Source organism: Balaenoptera acutorostrata, chromosome 1 (assembly GCF_949987535.1).
Source record: "Balaenoptera acutorostrata chromosome 1, mBalAcu1.1, whole genome shotgun sequence".
NCBI lineage: Eukaryota > Metazoa > Chordata > Mammalia > Artiodactyla > Balaenopteridae > Balaenoptera > Balaenoptera acutorostrata.
In genome coordinates, this window is record NC_080064.1 from 48,059,541 (window position 1) to 48,072,971 (window position 13,431).

Below are 13,431 nucleotides of genomic sequence, written 5' to 3' on the forward strand. Positions count from 1 at the left end.
GAAGGAACAGAGACTGCAGAGGTCCTGAAGCAGGAAAGTTATACTGATGCAGGTTAAAGCCATATTATTCCTAGTTTAGAGATAAGACCATCAAATCTAAGATTCAGTGACTTGTCCACCTCTCACAGAAGTGGTAGCTAGACTGGGAGTTGAGTCCAGTCAGAAAGTAATCATATTTAAATGGTGTGCAGACATTTTTCAAAGCAGTTCAATCCTCTAAGCCATAGAAAAGAAATAGTTTGACTGAACTTGATCCAAAATAAGCCCACGCTTCTCATCCTACACAACCCCGCTGGGCCATCCATCTCATCCATTTCTCATGTCTTTCTCCACCTCTACCATGTCCAAGCTGTTGATTCCTAAAGGTCTGTCTTCAGCCCAGATGTCTGTTATGTCTCTTCTGAGCTAGAGATCCTAGTCCCCAACTGGAATGCAAGCTCTATTTTGTTTTGTATACTGCTGTCCAAAACCAAAGCATTGTCTGGCACAGAGTAGGTACTCAATTAACATTTGTTGAATGAATGAATGAGTAACTAAATGAACTGCAGGCCTGTTTATCCAACTATTTACTGGACACATCTATCTCAACATCTCACAAACAGGTGAAGTTCAGCATATCCCAAACAGAGTTCCTCATCTCTACTACTCTCTCCTCCAAACTGCCCTTTCCCCGTTCTCTCTCTCTGAGATCAGTACATACCCCACCTGACTGCCCAAGTCAGAAACCTGGGCACCATGTTTGATTTCTTCTCTCTGTTTTCACCCATATCTAATAGGCAATGAAGTCTTCTCAATTCTAACTCCTTATATTTCTAGAACCCGCCCTCCTGCTTGTACATCCCTTCTGGCTTTGCCTTGGCTAAAAATCTTATCACTTCTCTCCTGGGTTATTGTAATAGTCGACTAATTGTCTCATTTCTTTCTGTCTCTCCTACATAAACCTCTATTCTATACAATGCCCATAAGAGTGATCACTTTTTAAAATATTTTTAAATTGTGAAAGCTACATATTCATTCTAAAGATGTGGAAAGTACAGAAAAACTTGAAAAAGAGAACAGAAATCACCAATATTTCCACTATGCAAAGATAACTATAGTTATTTTCTGGTTTTGGTACAGCCCCTCCCAATAGTTTTGCATATTTATTTATTCATTTGTCTATTTATTTTAAATCAAAACCAGAATCACTGTATTTAAACTTTGAATTCTTCTTTTTGGGTTGGCATTTTATTTTGAATGCCTCCCTATGCCTTGAAATATTGCCAAATGTACTTGAATGCTTTAAAATATTGCATCAACTGGATGTATTGTGATTTATTTAATCATTTTCCAATTAGTCAACATTTAGATTGTTTCCAATTTCATTATGTGCCTTCAGCACACATTCTTGTACATAAACTTTTATCTTTATTTCTGATCATCTCCTTATGATAAATTCCTAGAAGTAACATTAGTAGAGCAAATTATATGGCCATGCTTAAGGCTCTTAGCACTTTTGCCAAGTTGCCTCAGAGAAACTTTTTAGAAATGCAAATCTAATCATGTTATTCCCTTTTGAAAACCTCCAAAGATACTAGCTCAGACTTCTTAGGTAGGTATACAAGACTGCATGATTTGGTCTCAACTTACCTCTCTGACTTCATCTGCCATCGCTTTCACATGCGATCCCTTTATTTCAACCACATCAAGCTATATATCAGCTCATGAAATGTGTCAGCCCTTTGGACATGGTTGTGTTCTCTGCCAAGAGCACCATGCTCCCTTTTCTTTATCTAGCCATCTCCTACTTGTTGTTTCAAAATTTAACATTAAGCAACATCTATATAAGATAGAAAATATCTTCAATTTAAATGCTTGTGGTGAGTTGGGCTCTATACTAAAATATCATTTCATTTAATCATTATAACCATTTTGCATAAGTATTATGTTATCTCCAACATCCAACTGAAGAAACAGAGGTTCAAGAAGTGAGGGGCTTATGTAGTTAAGTGGCAGACTGGAGATTTAAACCCAAGTCTATCTGACTCTGAACCCACGTTCTTTACAATTTACTTCCTCTCTGATCTTCCTGTCATTTAGATTCCTCTTTTTGGGTTTCCAGAGTATCCTGGGCTTACTTTTGTCTTTCTGTTTGTCCATCCATCAGTCTCCCTCGTTAGACTGTAAATTCCTTGAGGGCAAGAACTATGTCTTATTCAAAGTGTAGGGGCTCAGTGAACATTCACTGAATGAATGAGGAATGAATAAACAAACACTGGTTGTACTCTTATAACTCTGACCTGCGTTTTCCTTAATTTCCTTTGCTGTCACTGATGATGACTTTATGAGCTTGTCTCCTTGGGGGATCACCACTCATTTCCTCTGATGTCTTGATTCATGCTGGGGTCCTCCAACTGAGCAGAGGTGACATCATGGTCATGGAACTCCCCTGCCAATCAAGGTGGAACCCCAGACAGCCTCCCGTGAATCAGGCAGAAAGAGAAAGATGTCGAGCGAGAGTGCCGGTAGAAAGTTTCTGTTTGCCCACACATGCCAGAGTAATGAGAGGGAAGGAAACACAGAAATAGAAGGCATAGGCTTAATGGGATGGAAAGAGGCCCCAGTGTGAGGCAGGAACTGGCCTTAAAGGATTAAAAAGAAAATGAAAAGTGAAAACTTGGCACATAGCTTCTACTGGAGTTAAAGAGATCAGGTCCACAGGAGTCATTGTCCCCAGAGGCTGTACCACTGATGTCAAAACTCCTTCCAACCCCTCGTCCCAACACCCTGAATTCAAGGGCAGTGCGGTGCTTACTTAGGTACAATGGATTCCACCCCCCCAAGCCCCATAAAAGGCACCTTCCATGGGGTGAGTTTCTGAGAGCTGCTTGGACCACATATTACACAGTTTGGTCACCAAAGTGGCAATTATCCTTTATTTCCCCTCTCCGCTGTCACCGCAAACATCATAGCATCCCCACAAATGCCACCTAAGAGTTTGTGTCACCCACTCAGAAGAAGCAGAGCGAACATTCACGTACGTGCATATATTTGGACACACACACACACTTGCATGCATGCCCAGAGATACACAATCATGTATTGGCAAATACATGTACATCCTTGCATATATAATTCACACACACACACCCACTTCCAAACATATACTAAAGAAGGGACTCTCTAGTCACCTATTCAATCAAAAATATTTAATCGAGTACTTACTCTGTGCTAGCCGCTGTGCTCCATCCTAAGGAAATGAAGGATAACACGTTGTCATTGCCTGCAAGGAGTTCACAGTCAATAGGTGAGATAGTTGGACATCTAGTCAATTGCAGAGCAAGAGGACAGTGGAAGGCCAGCAAAGCCATCCAACACAACCTCTGGGCTCAGAGTTTTCCCAGGTAGGTAGAGGCAGATCTGTTTCTTTCTTCTTTTTTTTTTTTTTTAATTTATTTATTTATTTTTGGCTGTGTTGGGTCTTCATTTCTGTGCAAGAGCTTTCTCTAGTTGCGGTGAGCGGGGGCCACTCTTCATCGCAGTGCACGGGCCTCTCACTATCACAGCCTCTCTTGTTGCGGAGCACAGGCTCCAGATGCGCAGGCTCAGCAATTGTGGCTCACGGGCTTAGTTGCTCCGCGGCATGTGGGATCTTCCCAGACCAGGGCTTGAACCCGTGTCCCCTGCATTGGCAGGCAGATTCTCAACCACTGCGCCACCAGGGAAGCCCCAGATCTGATTCTTGATGATAACTAGGAAGAGGTAGCTACATATGCAAAAGCGAAGTGATATGAGTTTGGGAGAATTGCAAGCAATTCAGCATGGCTGGATTTTAGGGGACAAGGGGATAGGTAGGTGTATCACAAGAAATAGGGGTTGAGGGATAGGGAAATCCCAGATCATGAAAGGAATCCCATGCTGAAATTCCAAATCTAGCGACATGGCAGACTTCATTAACGTAGAACTACCTCTCCCAGAAAAAACACATAGAAATACTGAATAAAATATAACAGTTCTCTCCACTGAATATAGTTCCCTTCCTCTATTAATACATGGACCAGATCAAAAGACATTCCATGTATCAGAAATAAAAGGAGAGTATAAAACCAAGGTAACAGCTTCTGGCTGAAGTTGAAGTTGGAGAGGCACATAAAAGCCAAATCACACAGTCTTATATATCCATCTAATAGGACTGAACTATTTTCTGAAATCCTTCTTTAGCAAGTTTAAAAAGAGAATAACATAATTTGATTGCATAGCCCAGGGTCTATGAACCCCCTGGGATTCCTTCCTGGCGGCAGCAAACACAAAACTGCTTTTTAGAGACCAAGATGCATGGGACTCCCATAGACAAGAGAAACCCTGCTATAGATAAGCTCACAATAAAAAATTATAAACCACACAAACTCAACCTATTCAGTGTGCAAGATGAAAATTAAAATTCAGAGGGATTTTACTTATTCACACTTATCAGATTGTTAAAATTTTAAAGTCCAACAGTACCAGTTGTTGAAGATGGAAATCAAATAGAAATTACATATGCTGCTAGTAGTAGTATAAATTTGATACAACTACTTCTGAGAGCATTTTGGCAGTAATATCTGTTAAAGTGGAGATGCATATACTCTACCATCTAGCGATTCCATTTCTGTGTGTATTGGGACTAAAAGGAGAAATACATAAAGGAGTCGATTTCTGCACTGTCTGCAATAGCAAAAAACTGGAAACAATCTTAGCAAAAAACTGGAAACAATCTAAATGTCCATCAACTTTATAATGGATTAATAAGGTATGGTTTACCCATACAGTGATGCTACAGTGTTAAATGAACATTACAGATCTGTGTGCCATTATGTGTAAATCGCAAAAACATGATGTTGAGTGATTAGAGCAGATTATAAAAAACATACTACTTTGATACTATTTATATATATGCTTATTTAAAACTCACGAAACAATTCTATATAGGGCTTATGCATGCATACATATGTTGGGTCAAGTAAGAAAACCTGATTTGAAAGGACATGCACCAAATTCAGGATAATACTTACCTGGCGGAGAGACTGTGTGGCATGAAGAGACTGAGCTAAAATTGTATCTTAACCGCTTCTTTCTTAACAACAACAATATTTGATCTGGAACAAATAGGGCAATATGCTAATCTCTTATAGTTGAGTGGTAGGCACACGGTTCTCGTGTTATTCTCTGTATTATATTACATTATTTGAAATAAATTCAAATTTAAAAAGAAGAATAAATACCATGTGAAGGATTTTATTCCCTGAGCAGGTGAGTGACATGGTCAGATTTGTGTTTAGAAGGTTCCCATTGGCCCCTGTATGGAGGAATTCTTACAAGAATGTAGACTGAGGCAGTGATACCTGGTAAAGAGGCTATTGCAGTTGGTTAAAAAAAGAGTTAATGAGGCCTCAAATAAGTAAAGGGAAGGGATGAGTTTGAAAGCTATTTAGGAAATAAAAATTGCCAATATCTTGTCAATCTTTTTATTTTCCTTTGGTATTGAACAAATTTCCTTCTGTTCCCTTTTTCAGTTGAAGTGTGACATAGCAATAGACAAATACATGAATCGAAATATACTGCCTAATAAATTTTCACAAAGTGACTACCACCCACATTAAGTCCTCTCCCAGTAGATATGCCCCCTAAAGGTAATCACAAATCTGACTTCTATCGCTATAGATGAGCTTTTTCTGATTTTTTTTCTAACGTTGAATTTATTGAAATAACAGAGGCATTTAGTTATCACACATAATGAGATGTCTAGATGCAGGTGGTTCCAGAGCTGATCCACCTAGGGCACTGGTCAACTGCTCTGTGAGGTTCTGGCTTTTTCCTTATGGCTGGCAAGGTAGCTGCCAGAGCCCCAAACATCATACCCTCACAGCACCATGTCGAAGGAAGGAAGCAGCAATAACCAGGCTAATGAGACATCTCAAGTGCTTTCCTGTTTTCTCAAATACATAGAACATGATCAGTTGAATGGGGGCTGGGAAAGCCAGTGACCCCCTTTTTTAGAATCTGTGATAGGAGATGAGTAGAGAAAAATAAGGTTGAGTATCATTATGACAGTCAAATAATTTCCTTGGTTTCCTACCAGGCCCAATTCAATGCTAGGAATCAAGTGGTACAAATATTTATTTTGGTTCAAGTGTGTTTTTCTGACCAAGGTATAATCATTGCCCTGGAATTTTCTGTTCTTACTGAACTCCTTGAAATGTATTATTCTTGCTTGTTTGTTTTGGTTTTTTTCTTTTTTTCCCAGTTTTATTGAGATATAATTGAGATACAGCACTGTATGTTTCAGGTGCACAGTATAATGTTTGACTTCCATATATTGTGAAATGATTACCACAATAAGTTTAGTTAGTATTCATCATCTCTTATAATACAAAAAATATATATTAAGAAAAATATTTGCTCCTTGTGATGAGAACTCAGGATTTATTCTCTTAACCACTTTCCTATATGCCATACAGCAGTGCTAACTACATCATCATGTTGTACATTACACCCCTAGTTCTTATCTTGTAACTGGAAGTCTGTACCTTTTGACCACCTTCATCCAGTTCCACCTCTCCACAGCCCCTGCCTCTGGTAACCACAAATCTGATGACTTTTTCTATGAGTTTGGTTTTTCTTTTTCTTTTTGTTATTTTTACATTTCACATATAAGTGAGATCATACAGTATTTGTCTTTTTCTGTCTGACTTATTTCATTTAGCATAATGCCCTTCAGTTCCATCCATGTTGTTGCAAATGTCAGAATTTCTTCTTTTTTATAGAGGAATAATATTCCATTGTATCTATATTCCACAACTTCTTTATCCATTCATCTGCTGTTGGACACTTAGGTTATTTCCATGTCTCGGCTATTGTAAATAATGCTACTATAAACATGGGGTACAGATATCTCAACACAGTATTTTCATTCCCTTCAGACATATACTCAGAGGTGGAATGGCTGGATCATATAATAGTTCTACTTTTATTTTTTTGAGGAACCTCCGTACAGTTTTTCCACAGTGGCTGTCCCAGTTTACCATCCTGCCAACCGCGCACAAGGGTTCCCTTTACTTCACAGCTGCACCAGCAATTGTTATATCTTGTCTTTTTGATGTTAGTCATTCTAACAGGCATGAGGTGATATCTCATTGTGGTCTTGATTTGCATTTCCCTAATGATTAGTGATGTAGAGCATCTTTTCGTGTACCTGTTGGCCATTCATATACTTCTTTGGAAAAATGTCTATTCAGGTCCATTGTCCATTTTTACATGGGGTTATTTGTTTTTTGCTATTGAGTTGTATGAGTTCTTTACATTTGGGGATATTAACTCCTTATCAGATATAAGGTTTGCAGATATTTTTTCCCATTCAGTAGGTTGTCTTTTCATTTTGTTAATTGTTTCTTTTGCTGTGAGTTTGCCTGTTTTGAACTTCATAAAAATGAACTCACACAGTATGTATTCTGTCGTGCCTGGTTCCTTTCACTCAATATTCTTTCTGTGAAAGTCACTCATATTGTTGTGCATTGCGGGGGTTTGTTCATTTTCATTGCTAAATGGTATTCCTCGTGTGAATATTTAATTTCACTTTTTAATGATCTTTTTAATATTTAATTTTCACTTTTTAACTCAATTGTTGATGGAGATTTGAGTTGTTTCCAGTTTTGGTGAGAATACATACATCTCTCTGTTGGGTGTATATTTAGGAGTGGAATTTCTGGGGGATGGGGTATGCATATTATTGGCTTTAGTAGGTACTGCCAAAGTTTCCAAAATGGCTGTACCAATTTATATCCTCACTTGCAGTGAATGAAAGTTCAGTTGTTTCACCTCTTCACCAACATCTGTACTATCAGTTTTTTTGTTAAGTTAGACAAGGATGTCACAGTATGTAGTAATATCTCACTGTGATTTTAATTTGCATTTCCCCATGACTAATAAAGCTGAGCACACTTCTATGTTTATCTACCATTTGTATATCCTCTCTTAGAAAGTTTTTAAAATAGGCTGTCTCTCTTTTTCTTATTCATTATTATTTACAAACTGTTCTGGTATCAAAAGAATACTACCAAAGCCTCCCTGAGCCTACATTCATCTCTGACATCTGGGGCCATTCATGCCTCATCTTTTCTCCTAAGGAGGTGAGGAGAATCCAAATGTGATGTGTGCACTCAAGTTTTCAGAAAACTGCAAAGGGCTGTTGAAGGCAAAATTATCGTCATTGGAAGGGTTGGTTCTTGCAGAAGCTGGAATGTTTTTTCAGGGTTGGATGTCCTAGAAGGGATGCTTACCAGAGATAGGGAGAGGGTCCACATGGAGGACATCAAAGTCTGACTCATTCTACTTATGCTCCTGCAACACTTCCCGTGTGTCCCTCCTCCCCTATCACGCTACCGTAATTACTTACTTGTCTCTTCTCCTAGACGTACAACTGGCAGAGCTCTTTTCATTCATGTCATTAGTGTGGATAAGTGGTGTAAACAGGCTTTGGCCCTTGGTAGATCTCAGGAAAACCACCATCAGATAGGACAGGTCCTCCAAATGACATCTCTCATAGCTTCCTGTATTCTTTCTTCATAACACTCTTCTTACTTCTTAATTACCTAGTTGTGTGATTATTTGATTTTTTGCATTCTTCTCTAGCCCATAATTCCCCTGAAGCCGAGATCCCGCCCCTTTTATCCACTGTCCTACCTCATGTGTTTACCAGTGCCTGGTACAGAGTACTTAATTAGTATTAATCAACAAATAACTGAAATAATTTGGATCTGGATTCCAGAGCTGCGCCATACTATGTCACAGCCCCGTCTTTCCTTAAGTGCCCATGAAATGGCATTCTCTCTCCTTGAGACTAGTTTAATTCCCGAAGTGTTATTGGAAAGGTATAATGGGAAGACAGGCAGACAAGCAGTATGGAATGACTTGATTTGATCTCCCCAGCTCCTCCACTAACTTGCTGTGTATCCCCCTCCTCCTGCCAGGAAGTTATTTTGTCTATCTGGAACTTTGTTCCCCTAGATTTGAAGGAAAAACTTTGGACTCTGGCCTTAAGAATCTCCCTCGCTGCATCGTGGGGTCCAAAGTTACAACTCCACTTACAGGAAAAAAATGCTGAGTTAGGACAGGGACCTGAGTGAGGCTTGTGTAGCAGCGAAGACCAGGCTGACCTTGGTGGCAGAAAGGAAGCCACAAGCCACATGGGTTTATTCCCAGGCCCTGAAATCGAATGGAGTTTGCCTGGCTGCATTTTAAAATTGTTTGAGACCAATGATGTTCCCTCTTTCCTTCCATTTTCTCTTTGGACTAGGAGTGTCTGTAACTGTTATTCTATGCCTGTCCCATCATAGAATTTTGGGAGCAGATAACTTATTTCTTAAGTTTCACAGATTCATAGATGGAGAGCAATTGTGCCTCAGGATGGATTAAACCCAGAACCTCATCCTTACCTTATTTAGATGATGTAGTTTGATAATGAGATTTGAGATTCTGAATTGATGCTATAATGTGTTGAGACTTTGGGGAATGTTGGGATAGGGTGAATGTACTTTGCCTGTGGGATGGATGTGAATCTTTGGCGGCCAGAGGTAGGCAGAATAATGGTCCCCTCAAAGATGTCCCTGTCGTAATCCCTGGAACCTGTGAATATGTTATGTGACATGGCAAAAGGGGAATTAAGGAATTAAGGAATTAAGGTAGCAGATGGAATTAAGGTTGCTAATCAGCTGACTGTAACATAGGTAGATTATCCTGGACTATCTGAGCGGATCCAATACCATCATCAGGGCCCTAAATGTAGAAGCGGTGGCAGAAGAGGAGAACCAGAGAGACGACAGAATGAGGACTCGACCCGATGTTGCTGGCTTTGAAGAGAGAGGAAACAAACCAAAGAAAGCACATGGTCACTAGAAGCTGGAAAAGGCCAGGAAACAGAGCCCCTAAAGACTCCATAACGAGAAGATAGTACATTTGTGCTGTTTTAAGCCACAAGTTGGTGGTAATTTGTTACAGCAGCAAAATAGGAAATGAATCCAAGCTCTGGCCTGCAGTTCACTCCTCTACGATCTTAAACATCATCTTTGCATTCCTTAGTAGTCCTTATTTCTCAAAATAAGAACTGCTGGAAGGATCAAAAGCGACAAATAGGCCACAGTGCCTGGCACGCAGGTGCTTAAACAATGGGAACGTCCAGCTTCCCCTCTTCTTCCAGGCTGGGGAGACACAGGGAAGGAAAGCAGGGGGCAAATGCCATTCTTAGCGGTGCAGCCTCCTTCCTTTGATGTCGCTGGCTGGGTAAAGGACTCCCTTTGTGACCTCCCGAAGCACACCTTATCTAGAGTCTGCTCCTTATCTGCTTTTGGGGGACCCACAGCTCCCCCTGTCCCGAGGAAACCCCCCTTTTGAATACAAAAGCTCTTTAGAAGAGCCTGAGAGGAGAGCAGGACCAGAGCTCTCTCTGTTCTCTCTGCAAACAGGCTCTCAGAGATGAAAGAGCTTGGGGCACCCCTATCGACAGTACCATGGCCAACATATTTTCCATTGAGAGAATCCCACGGTGATGTCCTGAGGGGAGGCAAGGCCCCTCAAGGGGCACAGCCTTCAAGTCCCCCTCCTCCCACCCACCCACCCACCCAAGACCAACCCCCTCAATCATTCCAAGCTTACAACTCCCTCCTTAGTTGTTATGAGCTTTTATTTAAAAAGCACCTTTAATACAAGTATAGTTTCGCAGATACAAGTTTTCACTTTGTATTCTACAAAAGTCTTTGAATATTATTCTCTTTACAAAATGGAACCTTACAAAAATACTGACAATTTAATGTTTTTATACAGTTTTCTCTAGTTGCAGTTATTTCTTTCATTGTAAAAACAATGTCTAGCACAGAACTACAATATTTTAGTTGATATTAAAAAAAAATGAACTCCATGCTTTTGTAAGCAGCTAATGTAAATAACACAGGTCGAGACACAGTTTATAGTCATAGTGGATATAGCTAAAATTGTTTCAGAAATAATATTTTACATAGTTAACTTTTAATGTTTTATACATTATTTATATAATATTTATATATAAAAATCATAGCTTGCTATAAGTTGAAATGAAAGGACGGCTTCTGTTGTAAGGATGTGTATGTGGTTGACCCATGTGGTTACATTTAGCCCTTTGAAAGGTTTGCATCCGAGATCTGAAAGCATTTCTTCCTTCCTCCTTTCCTCAAAGGTTCAGTAGAAGTGGTCCCTGTCTGCTGCCTCGAGTGGGACCTTGCTTGGAAGGACACTTATGGAGAGAGGATGAGGAAACTCTACGGAGATTTAACCCACGTGTTCTGCCCAGCAGAACCTACCAAGAACTGCCCTAGAGATCAACCCCAAGACAATAGTGCTTTACACAGCTTAGCAAGAGCGGATACCCCAGAGACCCTCCTTTATCTGGAAGGGCAGCCTCTGGGATGTGAGACCGTCTGCTACTCTGGCTCATTCAGACTTTGAGTAGCCAAAGGGTTGCTTCACTTTTCATTCTGCCCCCTTCACTCCTCCATCTCTTGCATGGAAGGCTGCTTTCCATCAGCTGATGGCAGACCACATCTTTGCTCGTCTCCGGGCGCTCCCAGGCAATCCCGGTGGGCACCCAGCAAGGGTTTCCAGGAAGAAAGCAGTAACCGAAGCTAACCAGCTAAGTAGTGATACTTGAGCGTGGCAGTGCCCTGGTGATTGATGTACACAACATCAGCATCCTGTAATTGACATTTCAGCATCACAGGCTGGTGCATCAAGAGAAGACACAGGAGGGCCTGCGCCCTCGAGCTCTTCTGAAATTGTGCTATTTGTGAAATTCACTCATCCACAAAGAGTCACCTAATCACTAAAGTGAGGGGCTGTGGTTGCTGGCCTACGGGCTGAGGAAGTGAGTGATAAGGCTTCACAACTGGGAATTTGGATTCAGGATCTGATCGCTTGACTGAGCAAACTTGTTCTTTTCTTACATTTAAAAACAAAAACAAACAAACAAATAAGATTCCTGAACCAAAGTCACAGTGGAGAATCGAGTGGTGTGGACAGAGAGACACAACAGGGGAGCCCCCAATGGCTATTTTCTTGATTCAGTGCTATTTCTGGCATCGTGTGCTACAAGGTGAATTTGAGCTTTTCCAACAGGCCTGGGATTCCTCAGGTCACAAAGGTGACTGGCAGGCTCTACTCAAATCATCTTAGTGTTTGTTCCAGAACAAGCCTGTGTTCACTAGAACATGAACACTTAAACCAACTGCACATCCAGGATTCCCGCACTTGCTGCTAGTTTGCTGTTGTTTCCATATAGGTGAACACTACCTATTTTGGAAGGCCACAAGGTAAGACTTTTTTTTTCCTTTTTAAAAATCAGTCGGGCAAAAAGTTTTTCCCTACATTCTACTGTCTGATGAGATAGGAGAGCAGCAAAAACTTGCTGTCAGCAGTCATTTTCCAAATACAGCTCAGGAGGTGGGTGGCACCTACACCATGTTGTGGTGATTGTTCCTGTCGATAATGTCCACAGGTGAAAGGATGTCCTTCCTGATAGCAGAAGGAGGCAGGGAGAGTGTCGTCTTGGTCTTGAAGAGGTCAGACACGAAGAAAACCTAGAAGCACAAAATCAGAGATCCCAATCAGTCACTGACATCTGAGCCTTGGGGAGAGGCAAAGGGAAAGCCATAGGAGCATGGATTTTAGAGAAAGGGGCCCCCAAACTGTATGTAGATCTTTAAATAGGGAAGGACCAAGGAGACCACAGAGTCCAATTCTTCTTGTACAGAGAGGGAAACTGAGGCCCAGAGAAAGGCAGTGACACGCCCGAGGTTGCACGGCCATGGTAAGGGCAGACCTCACTTCCCTGGGCTCTCAGTTCAGTGCTCCCTATCTGCAAGCCCCACTTCCTTGTTTCTCAAGGTAAATGAGTAGCAGTGAAGGATAAGTTCTCAAACAAAGGAAGCAAGTCATAATTAGTCACCGTCATTAGTCCGTGATACTTTCCCTTTCCTCACAAAGGAATCTAGGGTGTAACCAAAAGAGATCAGCCAGTATGAATTCCTATCAGCAGGAGCTGGAGCAAGGAAGCAGTCGTGATCACTTTTTCCTGAAAACCCAGTGATGTCAACAATTTGATGGGGGTCAAGAAGCCAGGGTCTCTTGGCTGAAGGAGTCAGCAACTAACCCGGTGGAAAGGTCAACAAAAACTCTCCTATCGCTTATTCCCAACCTCCTTCCTCCTCCTGAGCATGTGCCCTCACGGAGTCGTTCTTAGAATCGCTGAGAAACGTTTACTTGAACGCTTACCCACAAGGGTATAAGGATGGCTCGGGCAGAGTTCCGGTCTCAGTTAGCTTATGATGAAAGATTCAAGAACTTGCTAAGTTACCAGAGTACGAAAAATTTATGCTTTGTATTAGGTGGCAA

General features: G+C 41.0%; 1 protein-coding gene across 1 annotated transcript in view; it reads right to left on the reverse strand.

Annotated features, from left to right (window-relative positions):
* Positions 1 to 10,675: 10,675 nt before the first annotated feature.
* Positions 10,676 to 13,431, reverse strand: part of PLPP3 (phospholipid phosphatase 3) — an 85,588-nt gene continuing 82,832 nt past the window's right edge. The window contains exon 6 of the mRNA XM_007164382.3: positions 10,676 to 12,617. Coding sequence (XP_007164444.1) covers positions 12,492 to 12,617 — 126 coding nt within the window. The 3' untranslated portion in view covers positions 10,676 to 12,491. The remainder of the gene's footprint in view (positions 12,618 to 13,431) is intronic.